Source organism: Lissotriton helveticus (assembly GCF_964261635.1).
Source record: "Lissotriton helveticus chromosome 1_1 unlocalized genomic scaffold, aLisHel1.1 SUPER_1_unloc_19, whole genome shotgun sequence".
Taxonomy (NCBI): Eukaryota; Metazoa; Chordata; class Amphibia; order Caudata; family Salamandridae; genus Lissotriton; species Lissotriton helveticus.
In genome coordinates, this window is record NW_027611658.1 from 105742 (window position 1) to 122952 (window position 17211).

A 17211-nucleotide genomic window follows, 5' to 3' on the forward strand; every position below is an offset into this window, starting at 1 on the left:
GCGATCTGTGGTCCTGTTTCTCTGCTCTTCTTGTAGCAGCTCCTATCAGAGCTTCATCTTCCCGCCAATGATAATAAGATGCCAGGCATCACCCAGCACACAACACAGCCTATGATGTACTACGTCTATCTGCTCGGCGCAGTTAGAGCGCGGATAAAATTCTCGGGACCTATCAGGCTGTGAATGTAACCTAAGGGCTTAAGATGAAATGAAGAGCTTACCTCCTTCCTGAGTGGCTCAAGACTGCTGTGTGCAGACCCGATAGCCGTCAGCATCCTGGAGTATGTATGTATAAATCAGATTATGTTGGAAGTAACCTGCAATATAGTGGCAGGCAGCACCCTGCCATAGAGTAGGATTTCTGAAAGTATTTTATTTCCTGACACATTTATGTAGATTGTCTTTTAACTGGCAGAAGAACAACACTGACCATACATTTTTCTGGGTTTGTCTTTAAAATGACATACACATTAGGAATGGCATTTCGTTCTGCTGGAATAATAACACAAGTTATCTTGCACTCTGCTATGATGTTGCATAGATTGTTGGCTGCAATGCCTTCCATGTTTCATTCAAACAAGCTTTCTACAGGGCACATACATGATTTGCTGCTGTAGAGAAATAATGCTCCTGTGTACTGTGGCAGACTCAGAAATATTGAAAAACTTAATGATTTCTCTTTCAGCACTTCATGTAAAGCCTTTCACTTTTTGACTCAGTCATTTGGCAGAAACATAACTTAGTACCATTAAAATAGTTGTGATGGGGAACATTCATGTGGGGTTAGGACTGGCTCGACCAGAGAGCATGCTGACTTGGAGGAGTATGGAGTTGACCACATTGCCTGGTCCGGTGTGGAACCAAGCCAGCGATGCTTTGCTGCAGGCTCATTTGCCCTGATAGCTGGTCAACAGTTTGAGGAGGAGGAGGTGAAGAGCTGGCTAAGTGTGCCATGAGGCTGGCAGTAAAGTACATCCATGAGAAGTGAGCTTTGAGTCATGTAATGTTCCTCTTATACCACGTGCAATTCACCCTCTCCAAAGCCTCAAGAATTCCTGGGTGTGAAGTGCGGCTGATTCTGATTGGGTGCTTGATAGTTTTCCAGAAACTCATGTTCTTGATTGTTCATGTTTGTCAATAGTTAATTAAACACGCCCAGGGGTTTTATCTCTTCAGTTGACACAAGCTGCAATAAAAGTTTCTTTCTCGTTGCAAACAAATATGAACGGTTGATGAGCCTCTGTCTGTCAAAGAATGGAAGGGCTGGGGAACTGTCATTCATCTCACTGCTAAACAGAGCAGTGTCATGCTTCACCCTCACTCAGGCCTCTGATTTTGACCAACATCGCTTAGAACACTGGGACTCTAGAACCCATCCTTTTAATGAGAAAAACAAAACTACAAGTCCCATAAGGAATAGTGGTGGAAGGTTTCACGCATGACCTGGGGCAACGTCCGATTCAGCACATCCAGTTCCATTTTTTAAGTATTTGACATAATATTGAATTTATAACCTTTGTTTTTTATGGTCATGAGTCACCAGAATAGTAAAAACGTATTTTATTTTCAGGATCAATTAAGTAACGGTCACCAGCTTGGAAGCTCTGTTCATTCTTCAGTATTTGTCATTGATCTCCACGTGTGGCTGGTTTGGTTCTGCCCCCTGCATCGTTCCCGATAACTCGCTCAGGTAAGGAGCTTGTAGCAGCAACATGATAACCCCATACTCGTCTGTAAGAAGTGCGCTCTGAGGCAGGTATCCGATCATTTTTGTGAAACAAGCAAGCGCCAATATCTGCGATGTACATTTGTTAAAATAAAACACAATCAAATCACAGTATACTGTTATTATTATTATTATTATTATTAATGAGTTTTGTATCGCGCGTGGTTACCCTTGGGCATCCCAGCGCTTCTTCAGAAAAGAGCGAACCTAACAGAAGCGGCTCATTAGGCAGGGAACAGGTGGGTCTTTAAAAGTTTTCGGAAGCGTAAAGTACTAGTTTCAGCCCGCAGGGCAAGCGGAAGAGAATTCCAGAGTACTGCCACGTTGACAGAAAATCTTCTGCCACCGGACCTGGCCTTTCTTACTCTTGCCACTTGCAGGAGATGATGATGGTCTGAGCGAAGGGCGCGGGGGGCCTCATAGGATTGAACCATGCCCCGAAGAATAGGAGGTCCTTTCCCCTGCAGGATTTTGTGGGCCATACAGAGTGCCTTGAACTTCACCCTCTCTCTGACTGGAAGCCAGTGAAGCGCCTTCAGCGCCGGACGGGCTGATTGCCACCTGGGGAGATCAGTCAGAAGCCTGGCAGCGGCATTTTGTACTTGCTGCAGTTTGTTCAAAGTGGCTTCTGGCGCCCCCAGGAACAGCGCATTACTATAATCCAACCGGGAGATGATGAGCCCCTGGATTAATAGCCTCCTGGAGGTCATGGGGAGGAGGGGTAAGATCTTCCGTGCTGATCGGAGCAGGCCAAAGCACACGCCTGTGGTCTTTTTGGCGTGTGACTTAAAGGAAAGGTCCTGCTCCAACCACACCCCCAAGCTCTTGATCTCCTGTTTGGGGATAGGTGGCACTCCCAGACAGCTGGGCCAGCTGTTTAGGGGCAGGGAAGGAGAAGAGTTCCCCAACATCATCAGCTCGGTTTTGGAACCATTGAGCTTAAGGGCTGAGTTACCCATCCAGGTAAAGATCTTAACCAGGCATGCATGCAGCTGATCGGGCTGGTTCGCGGGCTGGGGAAGCCCTAGCACCAACTGGGTATCATCGGCGTAGCTGATGATCTTAATTCCCAGTGGAAGTACCACACTCTCCAGCGGGGCCATATAGATGTTGAACAATGTAGGGCTCAACGAAGAGCCCTGTGGCACACCACACTGTTCCGGAGGTTCAGTCCCAGAGTCATTATCTGTAACTGAACGCAGACACACTAGGAAGCAGGTGCTTTTAAGACAAGTTGCGTTCACTCACCTGATGGTGACATGCTTCATTATTGGGCTATACTCCTCACCATGCCGGCACTACAATGCCTGGCGGGCACCACCAGAGGGCACTTTGGCGGAGATCTTTTATTAAGTACGCCGGATGAGCATAGTAGGACAGAGGATGTTGTGTCATAAGATGTGAGATTGGTGAAAGCCTGAATATAAAATCAACTATCGACCAGTTGCCGCAATATAGTTAATGTGATCATACTGGTCCATGTTGATATTAAAAACAGTGGCAAAGAAACTGAGGAACTAATGGCCCCTATCACTGTGTGAAAGTGTTGATCACCTCTGGACCTGCTGGTAAGCTGGGGTCTATACTTCAGGTCAACGTTTTTTATGCCTTATGTAGTCATGGAGCAATCTGTTGGCATTTCATCAGGACCAATTATGGGAAAATGGGTAAACGTGACCTAATCTTCTCCACAGCGTGAGGAGCTCTGTAACTCAAAGCCCTGCACCGTGCATAGGTGATAAGGTGCCTATTAACATCTTACTGCCACAGGTGAGCGCTGTCTAACAGGGTGCACTAAATACGGTAACCCTCCTAAAATTCAGGACATACTGACTTATCCAATAATGAGGACGGACGCCGCATCAGAGGGCAACTGGTTTGAAAAGCACATGCTTCCTAGGGTTCCTGCGTTCAGTTAGAGATAATGTCTGTAGGACTGAACCTCCAGAACAGTAATACTGTGAGTTGATTTATATGAAGAATGTGTATACTGGACTGTCATTTTCCTCAGCATCTCTTGTGCTATGTAAAATAAAACACAACACACTGGGAGGCCAACACATCTATCATACATTTAATGCAAAAATAGCAAAAGGCCAAGCAAACTAACAAGTGACAATTGTCTTTGCAATGGACGAGAGCATCCACCCTAAAGCAAGTTGAAGTATATAATGCTAATGCTACTCAATGTATTTTTATACACTTTTCTCCTAATACAAGTCAATGAAACATGAACACGTGATAGAAAAAGTTACTAAAACAACACTAATGAGTAGGAGGCAGGATCTTCTCTTGAGAGGAATGTGAGGAGTCCGTAAGGTGCAGATAAAAGATACACACACAAGCTGCAGAATTCACTGTTTCTGGAAATAACACTTCTGTTTGTCAATATTCAACTTACTACAAGATGCAGGAAAGTGTACAGATGGACATCACTAAATAAAATGGTTCTGGGCCCTAATAGAATCATATAACTTTGCAGGCATATTAAGGCGAACAGACACATCAAATTAATATAAGAATATTGTAATTTGGTAATGTAATATATCAATGCACGTTGGTGCATTCATGTGTAAACAATTATCGGCATTAAAGAAACCAGTATATCCAGTTATGCTTACTCAATTCCTTCTTCCTAGAGGCCACCACTGCTGCAAATCCTGCAAATATTCAAATCCAGAGGTTACCTCTACTGCCAACCAGTTCTAGTCAATATTGACATGTATTGTTACCCTGTTTGTAATGAATACCAGAGGCTAGCGTTGTTGCTAGCCAGCTCCAGTCACCAGTGGCCCGTCACATATTATCCTCAATAGGATTAATGCCCAAGGCCTGTGCAGCTGCTAACCTGCCCTAGTCAGTAGTGACCTCCCAGACCTGTTATTCTGCATATAATCAGCAAGACTTCGGCCCTAATAGCACTCACCCCACATCCTTATGGTATATTAGCAATGTAATTTATTTACATCATACGGTAGGTACCGCACTATATCACACGATCCCAAAAACAAAGAAATTCAAAATTTGCCTAACCGTTCAGCACGCCACTTTGTCAAAAATGACCAAATCACACCAAGCACTATAGCCTGCCACATCACATGGCACACTCAGCCACAACATGACAAGATACCACGGCAGGGATTTGAGGCCATTATTCCTCTGTTCGAGGCATGTATGCTGTAGATGCACATGCTTTGCATACTCCTGCCATCTTGTGTTGGGTCCGGATGTTTGCAAGTTGTTTCATTATTACCCCTAGATTTATATTCCGGCGTAAAAATTACCTGCACCACTTAACAAATCTCTATTTGTTTCATCCCCTCTGATACTCTCCCTCTTTGCTCTATTTTTTTCCAATTGTGATGGCTTATTTTCCACCTGTTTATTACTTTCCTCCACTTGCAGCATTTCAAAGGACTGAATTTTCCCATTCTCTATCATTTTTATACTATCAGCTTGATTGTTTAGGCATTTATTTTTCATAACTGCTTGTACCTCCGATAGATCCTTATTAAATAGAGGGTAGAAGGGTTTTGTTGGAGATATTTGTTTACCCTCACCTTCACAATATGATATTTGGTCATGGTTGTTTCCAGTGTTCAATCTCACTATATCTTATGCATTTGTATTTTTTTTATACTTATAGAAGCTTACTTCTTGCTTTCCGTATTTTTTTCCTCTGTCTTTTTGATAGATGAACGATAGATGAACGTCCCGAGCTGCGTCTGTCATTGTTGATTGTGTCAAGCATAGGTTTATCACTTCTTGATCTTTTGTTTTATCATCTATTTTTTCTTTAACAACAACAGTATTGTCTTTACATTTTATTGTATCTTTAGAGGGGCAGTCGGTCTTGATGGGTTGAATTCCCACATTAGGAAAATTCCCTTTTACATCGTCAATTATTGTTTTTAAAATATCCGGAATGGTAGCTAGTTTGTTAATTAGTTGGGCACAACTACACTCTGCATACGTAGATATTGGCTGAGATTGTGCCCTTGTTATCTTCTGCTCAATTCCGGCAACAGAGGATGCCATAGCGCTCGAGATCTATTTGGATCTCCTTTTTGTTGGACTGATATGTTAAAGCTTCCAGAGTTAATTGCGAGGTTTTGAAGAATTAATCCCAAATTGCTTCCACATTCCCACTTCCTGGTACCTGAGTACCTGGGTTATGGTGTTGCCCATTTATGAATGATAGGTCCTTATACTTCTCTTTTTGTGGTCCTTGAAAATCAGGTCCTCGTCACAAGAATTAATGAATTGTGGACTACTATTCAAAACTTCTTTTTGATACGGGGTACTCCAACGCTGCAGAGTTTCTGGGTTGCTGTTGTATTCGTCCTTATTAATTTGAGATCCGTTATTTTGATTACATTTCGGCTTGTCCTGTTTTTAACTGAATTTATTTTAGGCAGAGTAAGATCCGATTTCAGTGGGGTATTGGCTTCCCTTATGATTTTTACCCCACCATTTAGTTCATTTGGAGCTTCTTGCTATGGTTGATTTATTTGGCCCAAATTAGATGGTTCCCCTATCCCGTTAGCTTTTCTGATTTTTACTTACACTTCTATTGGCATTGGCTGCCTAGTTGGTAGTAATTGCTGAGTATCTCCCATTGTTAGATTTGTGCATTTTGCGTCCTCTTGTTGTGCACGACCAGTACGTGGAATAGTTAACATCTCTAGGTCCGTTATTTGACCCCAATGGTTGACTTGGTCCTTAGTTGAATTTGACATTCGTTCGACTTCAGCTTCAGACTCAGGGTGGCCTGGTTCATCTACTTCTTGCTTAGGGGATATAATATTTGTTCTACTCAGTGGTTTAATTGGAGGTTGAAGATCACATGGGTTAGTTAACAATGTTAGCATAGCACCAGTTGGATCTTTCATAAAATCAGACTTTGACGGCGACTTTCCCAGTTTCCCAAATGTATTGACCTTGGATGTTTTAAAGGACTATATGTCACCTGCCTGTTTTATTTTAAACGTATCTAGTATTAGTGTTTGTTCTATTTTTCTTTTCCTTTTGATAGGAGGGAAAGGTGGCCGCTCCTTTCCTGACCTCATAATACACCCTCTAAGGGGAAGAAGTCTTGCTTCTTTCAGAGAATCAAACGGGCCAAAGGGTGCTTTGATAGGACAAAAACACCACCAAATACCTCCAAGGGAAAACACCCGCAAAGCACACCATGGTACAGAATCCGCCGGTACTGCTGGTTACTTAATTAAATTATTTAATTAATCGAATGATTAATATCCGGGCTCCGGGTAGGGCTATAGTCTAGGCCTGTAGTCTAGGCATGAAGAGTAATTCAGGGGTCGAGGGGTGCTTCAACAGGGTCAAAGTCTATTGTCACTTTCCCCTTTGCATAATTTCTCAGATTTTGTATTACAGACTTATTACAGACTCCAATGGCTCAGCGACTTACGGACCGATCAACCTTAGCTACCCGCCACACACCTCTTGCCACCTGTCCCTTACCACTCACTGTTCATTACTTGATCGTTGCTATTCATCGCTGACAAGAGTACAAGGGAGAATGCTGCCAATCGTTCAGGAGCAAGAGCGGGATCCAGAGCCAGTCCCACTACAGACGGCAGATGTAGGCACTTCCCTCCACTCCTCGGCCCGCTCTGCTCTGCTCTGCTCAATGCTTAGTAAATACTTAAAATAAGGCAGCAGGCCAAGGCTCCTCTGTGCCCTCTGTGCTCCTCTGTTCTCCTCTGTGCCTCTGTGCCCTGCTGCAGCCGCTGCACCAGCAGCACAGCAGGCCAAGGCTCCTTTGACCCCTGCAGCAGCCGCCGCATGAGCAGCACTAGCAGCGCCTTAGCACCGTGGTGCTGGCAGCGGCCGTTCCTGCCCCCACAGCAGATCTGTAGAACTCAAAGCCCCCGTCTAACAGGACGCGGGTGAAGCGGGAGAAACCTTCGGGAGTGGTAACTGGTCACAAAACAAACCTGGGCAGTCGTCCCAGGCTCTGCTCCGCTTGCTCGTCAACTCCTCCTTGGCTCGGCCCCTCAGCTCTACCCGGCACGCTCTGCACTCAATGCCGAATCACAGGCCGACAACGACTGTGAACACCAACAGAGGGAAGAATTGTGTATTTCTCCCAGTTAAAAAACAAACAGCCTAAGTCTTGGCTGCTTCTACTGCACCCAGAGTTTTATGCGTCTTTGCAGTCTACTTTTTCTGTCTGGAAAAAAATTGGGTCCTGGTCCAGGTGCAGAAAAACCTAACAACTGATAACCAGGTGGAATAAAATGAACACATGAAAGTACGCCTTAATTTCATTGCCCTTGATTCATACTCTGGACCATAGTTGAGGGATAGGTCTAGGCATAGTCCTCGCAGCACACAATAGATTTGCTTGAGGCAGAGGCCAAATCTAAAGTCAGGATACTGGATACAAGTAGGTGGTAACTCAGGGCAGGGGAGAACGCCTGTTGTCCGTGAACGAGTAATTCCCATCCCAGAAATCTACATTACAAATTAATTAATAGTATATATTTTTTTAATATCTGTTTGGTGCCAGTCCATATGACTTTAATATCTGCCTTTGGGATTCTATGTTACACGTCCATAGGGTACATGTATCCTTTTGAGCTTAATAAAATGTTGAAAATTCTACAAATCCTCACTCCTACATCCAAGTACTCTCAGGCTACAATTCTACACTCTGCTCTGTCTGAAAAACAGCTCAACATTTTCAAAAGTCTGCATTGATTTGGCTTGTAAATAATATTTTTGGAAATGTACATGTATTAACTACTTAATTTTAATGCTATAGGTGATTGAAATTACCGACGAAGAAAGCAAGATTTAGCACTAAGCAACTGAATGTCAGTGCCATAACAAGGATTATTTTGAAAAACTGAAGGACATCCAGCATTCTCCGTTTAAACAATTTCCCAAAATCTAGGTGTGGTGAGGAAAGTACTATACCTGTAAGTGAAGTCTCTAATTTTGCATTTCATTAACCCAGAGCAAAGCCATATCTGTGCACACAGGATCAGAAATAATGTAGGAACACCACTTCAGCATCCTCATCTAAAATATTATCAGAAAGACAAATTGCCTCAGCATGACAGAATAACGTCCATCTAAAGCATTATGTAATTCCAGAGAGGAAGCACACACTGCATAAAAGAAAGTTATAACAAAAGGTATCTTCTGCATACCATCAAAGAAAAGACGCTGAAAGAAGACTCTGAAGCTGACACGTTAACAAGCTAAAGATTGAAAAAACACCTTTGTTCAACAACCATTTTTAACCAGTTACGCAGGTTTGAGACTATCTTCCTCTGGATAGAACACCAAGACCCACTCTGCTCACTCTTTGGACAACCTTAAAAATTCACCACTTTATTGTGTTCATGACCATCTCAGATTGTTTCTTTTTTATTGTGTACTGTTCTGTAATTCTATGTAAATCGCCTCAACATTATCGGCTGTGCGTGAGTGATATGTAAAACTGTTAAATTTAAAAATGGATTAAAGGAGCACCGTTGCGCTATAGGTAATTTAAATAAATCCTCGTCTTCAGAACTACAAACCTTAACCTTACACCAAACATAGAAAGGTTAAAAGGAACTGATGTCCTGCGACTGGTGATCCACAATAGTACTCTGCACATTCTAACGCCCTCAGTTACTGCCTTTACGTCAGTGCAAAAAGATACTTATCAGTTTAATCATTCAATATCAGAGCAACACCTTATTACTGTATTGCTAAGAACCTATACAAATAGATTGGAGAAAAGCTTCAGTCACAAAATAATTTGCTGCGGGAGAGGCTATAACCTAAAGACTATTATCTGCTAGAACAATTTCAACAGGTGTTACAGGGTTTCTTCCAGACATATTTTGCTCAATTGAAGTGTTAAGAAGATTACACACAATTTCTTTTAGAGATAAATGCTGAACATTATCTAAACAATCCAGACTCTAAAATCCGGTTCACTCTTACCGTGGCATATAAGTAAGAGAAAACTAAATGTAGAGATATTAACTCTAGGTATACACCTTATAAAAACACGGACTGTGAGAGCAAATTCAGTGTTCAAACCCGCCTCAATCAAGGCAAAATAACCGAAGTTGGGGAAAGAAGTTACCTGTGCGAAATAAGATACAGCCATACATATTATCTCACAGAATTTGACAGAATGCACACTGGGGGAATCCACTCTCAGTGTAATGTATGCCAAAAAAGTTTCAGGCGTAAATCTTATCTCACTGAGCATATGAGAATCCACTCTGGGGAAAAACCTTATCAGTGCTCTGAATGCCAGAAAAGGTTTAGTATCAAACCGAGTCTATATCGGCATGCATTAACCCACACTGGGGAAAAACCTTATCAGTGCTCTGAATGCCAGAAATGTTTCAGTCAAAAATCCAGTCTCACTCAGCATAGAAGAACCCACACTGGGGAAACACCTTATCAGTGCTCTGAATGCCAGAAATGTTTCTGTGACAAAAGAAGTCTTTCTCGACATACAATAACCCACACTGGGGAAAAACCTTATCAATGCTCTGAATGCCAGAAATGTTTCACTTACAAAAACAATCTCACTCTGCATAGAAGAACCCAAACTGGTGATAAACCTTACCAGTGCTCTGAATGCCAGAAATCTTTCATTGACAAAAAAAGTCTCACTCGTCATATAAGAACACACACTGGGGAAAAACCTTATCAGTGCTCTGAATGCCAGATATGTTTCATTCAAAAAAGTAGTCTCACTCAGCATATAAGAACCCACACTGGGGAAAAACCTTATCAATGCTCTGAATGCCAGAAATGTTTCATTTACAAAAGCAATCTCACTCTGCATAGAAGAACCCACACTGGGGATAAACCTTACCAGTGCTCTGAATGCCAGAAATCTTTCATTGACAAAAAAAGTCTCACTCATCATATAAGAACCCACACTGGGGAAAATCCTTATCAGTGCTCTGAATGCCAGATATGTTTCATTCAAAAAAGTAGTCTCACTAAGCATATAAGAACCCACACTGGGGAAAAACCTTATCAGTGCTCTGAATGCCAGAAATATTTCATTGACAAAAAAAGGCTCACTCATCATATTAGAACCCACACTGGGGAAAAACCATATCAGTGCTCTGAATGCCAGATATGTTTCATTCAAAAAAGCAGTCTCACTCAGCATAGAAGAACCCACACTGGGGAAACACCTTATCAGTGCTCTGAATGCCAGAAATGTTTCTGTGACAAAAGAAGTCTTTCTCGACATACAATAACCCACACTGGGGAAAAACCTTATCAATGCTCTGAATGCCAGAAATGTTTCACTTACAAAAACAATCTCACTCTGCATAGAAGAACCCAAACTGGTGATAAACCTTACCAGTGCTCTGAATGCCAGAAATCTTTCATTGACAAAAAAAGTCTCACTCGTCATATAAGAACACACACTGGGGAAAAACCTTATCAGTGCTCTGAATGCCAGATATGTTTCATTCAAAAAAGTAGTCTCACTCAGCATATAAGAACCCACACTGGGGAAAAACCTTATCAATGCTCTGAATGCCAGAAATGTTTCATTTACAAAAGCAATCTCACTCTGCATAGAAGAACCCACACTGGGGATAAACCTTACCAGTGCTCTGAATGCCAGAAATCTTTCATTGACAAAAAAAGTCTCACTCATCATATAAGAACCCACACTGGGGAAAATCCTTATCAGTGCTCTGAATGCCAGATATGTTTCATTCAAAAAAGTAGTCTCACTAAGCATATAAGAACCCACACTGGGGAAAAACCTTATCAGTGCTCTGAATGCCAGAAATATTTCATTGACAAAAAAAGGCTCACTCATCATATTAGAACCCACACTGGGGAAAAACCATATCAGTGCTCTGAATGCCAGATATGTTTCATTCAAAAAAGCAGTCTCACTCAGCATATAAGAATCCACATTGGGAAAAAACCTTATCAGTGCTCCGAATGCCAAAAATGTTTCAGCCAAAAATCTCATCTCACTGAACATGTGAGAATCCACACTGGAGAAAAAAAATTATCAGTGCTCTAAATGTCAGAAAAGATTCAGTGGTAAATATGGTTACAAGCGCCATAAGAAAACACGCCATCAAAATAATTAAGTTCTCAGAATGGCAGAAAAGCATCAATTTTAAACTCAATCTCACTCTACATGAGCAGACGCATACAGGGAAAACCATTACCAACGCTGTGAATGCCAGAAATTCCTATTTGAAAGGCACAGCCTCACTAACCATAAGCGACTCCATACTGATGAAAACCTTATGAGTGCTCTGAATGCCAGAAAAGCTGCAGAGAAAAACACTGTCTCACCATGAGAAACTCCACATTGGAGAAAATCCTTATGCCATAAAAGCTTGAATCTGAAAGACAGTGTTATGCTTCATGAGAGATCCCACTCTGGGGAAAAACCTTATGAGTGCTAGAAATGCAAGCAAAGTTTTGGTTACAAATCACTTCTCACTTGACATGAGCGAACTCACACGGGGGAAAAAAGCCTTATGTGTGTTCTGAATGCCAGATAAGGTTTAATCACGAATACAATGTCACTTCACATGAGAGAATTCACACTGGACTAAAGCCTTATACAGGAGGGGAAAGCCAGAAACATTATACTCAGAAAGGAGATCTCACTAAACTTGAGAAATGCATCCACATGAGGTGAAAAGTAAGGTGTATCTTGAGATGCAGAAATGCTTCTAACAACCTGACTTTACATGAGAGAGCACATATTGTAGTTGCAATAGGATTCATCAAGAAACTCTTGCAGGATAACTTAGGCTGCCCGCATTCAACCTGCAAAGAAATTTAAGCCCTGGAAATATTTTTAATTGCAACAGAATCCACAATTTGAGTATCTGAAAGTTACAAAACTCTCCAGGTCTTTACTTTACACAGAGACGTGTTAGTGCTTGCAAAAATCAAATAATTGCCAAAAAAATCACAATAATAATGTCTTACATTTTACTCCACCCAAAAGGTTTCTATTCACCCTTGTTTCTTAACATATGACTGATATCTATATTTTCATGATAAAATTAAGCATATGCGGAGTTCCTCAATGAAGAACTCCGGACAGTGAAAAAAAAACTCTGGCAGTCTACGCGGAGTTCCGCAAGTTGCGGAGTGCGTAAGGGTCATGCCATTTGTGGTGATTTTGATCTCCTGGTGTTTGTCCCGCCCTGAAAAATAATCGTGAATGGCACCAAGTGCAGCGCAAGAGGGTGCAGCTGCTTCTACTCGAGCGGCAGCTTTGTCAATGCGAAGGAAGTTTTCTCAACGCAAGTGGTTGTGACCTGCCGCGACCACTCGCATTGAGAAATCCGACGACCCGCTTTGAGAAATCGCCCCAGGAGGTTGATTGTGCTCGCCGACTAGACCATGGCGAGCGCGAGCAAGGAAAAATCTCATTAGGAGGTGGATTTTCCCCGCTCCGGCATATGACGTTGAAGAGCGCGAGCGTAGAAAAAAACCTCACTACGCTCCAAGAAGCGGAGTTTTTAGGAACTATGCGAGCTCCGCGGAGTACAGAAAACTCCGCGGGCAGGGTTCACCACCCAGAATGAGATAATATACGACAGCAGGAAAACATAACAAACCAGTTACTTGCCTTCGATAACTTTATGGTGGATACTCCTTTACCTGCAGATTCCTCACCTTGTGAATATTTCCCACACGCCAGACTGAATCCTCAAACTTTAAAGCAGTCCTGCTGCACGCAGTAGGAGATATCATGCAGCTCAGTGTCGACATCATTCTGCTCCACAAGTGACAAGCGTAGATGCATAGAAGCACCTCCCATGCGCACTAGGAACAACTACAAAGGTCTATGAGTTCATTATCTCACAGGTTTGTATCACATATGCAGGCCCTGGGCAGGTATTAATTCACCATTTTTATCAAGATTAGAATTCAGATGAAGTCTTTTCATTTCCAAAAATTCTAATTGTATTCTCAACAGCAAGGGTATATATAAATCGTTGAGTGATGACTGTGCAGTGCTCAAGATGAAAGTGATACGATGATAAAACAGTCCGATCCACATTTTGTTCACAAAAACAGGGCTGTAAATACTTTCGTACAATACAAGTTAAGCAAAGGCGATTCTTAGAAGACATAATTTATATGAAATAGTCTCTGTTTAGTCAATGTTTCAACCATTCCAGTTAATTACCGTGGACTCATCAGGGTGGTAGATCACCGTCTCTCCCATATGCTTCTCACACTATATTCAATACAACCCAGTAAGGATTCTTCTGTATCTCGGGGCAGCGTACCTGGGAGCCAGTGAATCCTCGGCTCGCTGTCAAACACGTTTGTGTGACATTTCCTGATGAGACCACTGTCATTGACTGCCTTGTCTGTGAGAAGCTGCACCCGCCCTCCTGTGATGGTGGGCAGGAAGACCTTCACCGCCAAGTGAAATGCTCGCAACTCCAACAGCTTGATGTGGAGTTGGGTCTCTGCTGGTGATGAGGGTTCCCTAATCTCTGTCTCCCATATGGCCTTCCCATCCCAGACATGATACATCCGTCGCCACTGTTAAGTCTGGGTGGAATAGGGAGATGGGTCTGCCACTGGCATAATCTAATTCACTGGAGAATATGTTGGGTACGGCCTACAATAGGGTGAGTCAGTGTCAGGCAGGACACAAAGAGGTTTTGCAGCTGCACCAGTTGTAGAGGCAGGTCACTCAGTGGCATGATGTCCTGGACGTTGCCTTTGTGTGCCATGGCCATGAAAGAACTGGGAGACCTGCTGGGTTTGCAGCAGGGTCTGGCGCTGGCAGTGTTGAAAAACCCTACTGTAGCCAAAAGGGAACGAGATTTGTGATGAAATTGCGTGGCGGAGGCAGACAGACCCAAGGAATCTGTCTGGGGCCTAGTCCGCTTTCTTGCTTAAAAGGTGAGAGCCATCGAATAGCTTGTCCATTAACAATGCTCGGGTATCTTTAGAGAAGCATATAGACCTAATCCAGGCAATGCACCGAAGTTCCACAGTCATGTGAATGAGTGGAGAAGCGTGGCTGAATGGTTAGAGCGGCAGACCCTGGTACAGAGGTCTGGCCCGGGACCAGGGTTCAATTCCCGCCTCGGCGGCTCTTGGACTCAATTTCCCCGGACCTGATAATTCTCGCCTCGGTACCTAGTCTAATCATGGGTCCCACTCTGTGACTCTGGGCAATAGCTTGCTTAATCTCCACAACAGCCCCAGCAGCGCTTGGATGCCTGGCTTCACCTTGGGGGTGCCCAGGAGTGGACATTTCACAGGAAAGCCGGGATGGGTTCCACAGCGGTATGAATGTAGTGCTACGAGACCTCTGGGTAGAAGTGCGCTATATAAATACAAACAAAATACAAATACATGTCAATCGCCTGACCAAAGCAATTGGCTGTGTCCAAGTCGCATCATATTACAAACTTTGCTGCCACACATCTATCCTGAATAGCTTGTGTTCACCGGCTGAGTTTAGGCCACTGTTTCCCACAGTTCATGATTATATTGGGGAGCATTATCATTCAGACCCTCCAGGATATAGCGATGTCCCCAAAAAATCGGCAGTTTTGTAACAAGCCTGCACTTTTCATAAAAATGCCAGTGAATGCTACCTCGTCCTTGCATTGATCCAGCGCTCGCCAATGGGCCAATAAAAGGAGGAGTCTCAGCAGCAGGCAAGTGATGTGTTCTTTGTTTATTTACTCCTCACTGGCCTGCCTGCTGTTTTGCATTCATCTGGAGGGCTTCGGACTCCACCACCTGCCGCCGGACCTTCCTGGCTGCAGCATGGACTCTTATCCAGCTAGAGGAGAGAACAGACTGTATGTTGGAGAACGGGGCACCAAAAAGAAGATCGGGTAGATTATACTGGCATGCTGTAGAAGTGTGCATCTGTCTCCTCTACTCCCACAGCTTGCCCGTTCTTCCTTATCCTCGCCCAGGGCTGTGGGTGCCCTAGGCAAGGAAATGGAAGGGGGCATGGGCAAACCAGGGTGGTGGCCCCTGAGAGGGGCAGTATATAACTGCAGGGTTCCACCTCCCTTTGGGGATGTGGTGGAACCGGGGACAAAGCAAGATTTAAATGCAGTGGAACACCGGGCCCAGTGGGCCAATATTTTTGTAAAGGGGCCCACCAAATGCGCCAGGGCCCCGTCCACTGCTTGAAAAAAAAACTGGTTGAGCCCTCTGGCCTTTCTTTGGTGGCTCCCACTCACCCCTTCTCATCCAGCTTTCCCTCAGTAGTGTTTTGGTGCTGGGGTCCAGTGTTTTCAGGATACAATGGTGAGTGTAGAGGGTAGTGTTTGGCAATAGGGACAATGGTAGGGTAGGGGTCAGTTTGGGTGGGGGTGGCAGGATAGAGGGCAGTGTTATGGCAGAAGCAGACAGTGTAGCCATGTAGTTTTTTGAGGGTAGGTTGCAGTGTTGAGGGAGTAGCTTTAGGGCAAGCAGAAAGGGCCAGTGTTTTGTGGGAACGGATGATGGCAGTGTTTTGGGGAAAGGAGCTATGGTTTTCAAGGCTATTGTGGTGGGGTTGGTGGCAGTGCTGTGGGGTAGGGTGACATGGAAAAGGGCTAGGCTATTCTAACTCCTTTTTGTGTAGAGTCTTGGAGAGTAGATTCTGCTGGTTCTAGAGCTCGTGGGCTGTCTGGTAACTACAATATACTCTTGCTGCTTCAAGGCTCCGGTCGGTCTGGGGTTCAGTACACTTCTGGGAAACTCATAACCTTGTGGGCTGGATCCATATTTATGAACTCCCACTTGAAAAGGGTGGAGGTAACATGTGCGCCCATCTCCCTTTCACAATTTACATCATGCCTGTCCTATCTATCCTAGACAATCGTTGGAAGTGTAAAAACGAGCCCCCTTTCACAGTCCTAGCCCAACGGAAACTCTTTGTTTTGTAGCACATTTCTGTTTTTTTTGCATTTTTCAAATTATTTGATTTTGGGGATATTAAGTGTTTACAACAGGGGTCGTCAACCTTTTCTGAAGTGAGAGCCACTTCTGATCAGTGATAATCTTGAGCTACTTAAGGCTAATCATCTCACACATTGTTACCAAACAGTTTGTCAAGTAGGGCCTTTTAGATTGAAGACTAACCATCTGTCTTTGCCGTCTGCGCCATGGTACTCCTATGATCTCAAGAAATGTAAAAGAAAATGTAGGCACCAATAGCAATTTTGGAGGAAGAGTTACAGCCTGTTGTTCAACACGGTTAAATCACTTTCATCCTCTGGTTATAGAAATGTAACAACTCCCAGCCAAAAAACTGTGATGAACTAACCATATTCTTTTTTCCAAAGTAAATAAAATATTCCTGAATTTTGAGATAACACCAGAAAATCTTTAGGGACAGATTCAGTGGAGTAACGTACAGTGAATAAAGTAACTTACCATTTCCTGGTAATGAGTACATTCACCCCACTTTCTGAAGAGAAAGTCTCTAATCTTATCAACACTATGAAATTTGG

The 17211-nt window shown here is 43.3% G+C and overlaps 1 protein-coding gene across 1 annotated transcript in view; it reads left to right on the forward strand.

The window, feature by feature from the left end:
• The first annotated feature begins 9871 nt into the window (after window positions 1-9871).
• Window positions 9872-17211, forward strand: part of LOC144805691 (uncharacterized) — a 38537-nt gene continuing 31197 nt past the window's right edge. Inside the window, 2 exon segments of the mRNA XM_078672198.1 lie at window positions 9872-10795; window positions 10880-11551. Coding sequence (XP_078528324.1) covers window positions 9891-10795; window positions 10880-11551 — 1577 coding nt within the window. The 5' untranslated portion in view covers window positions 9872-9890.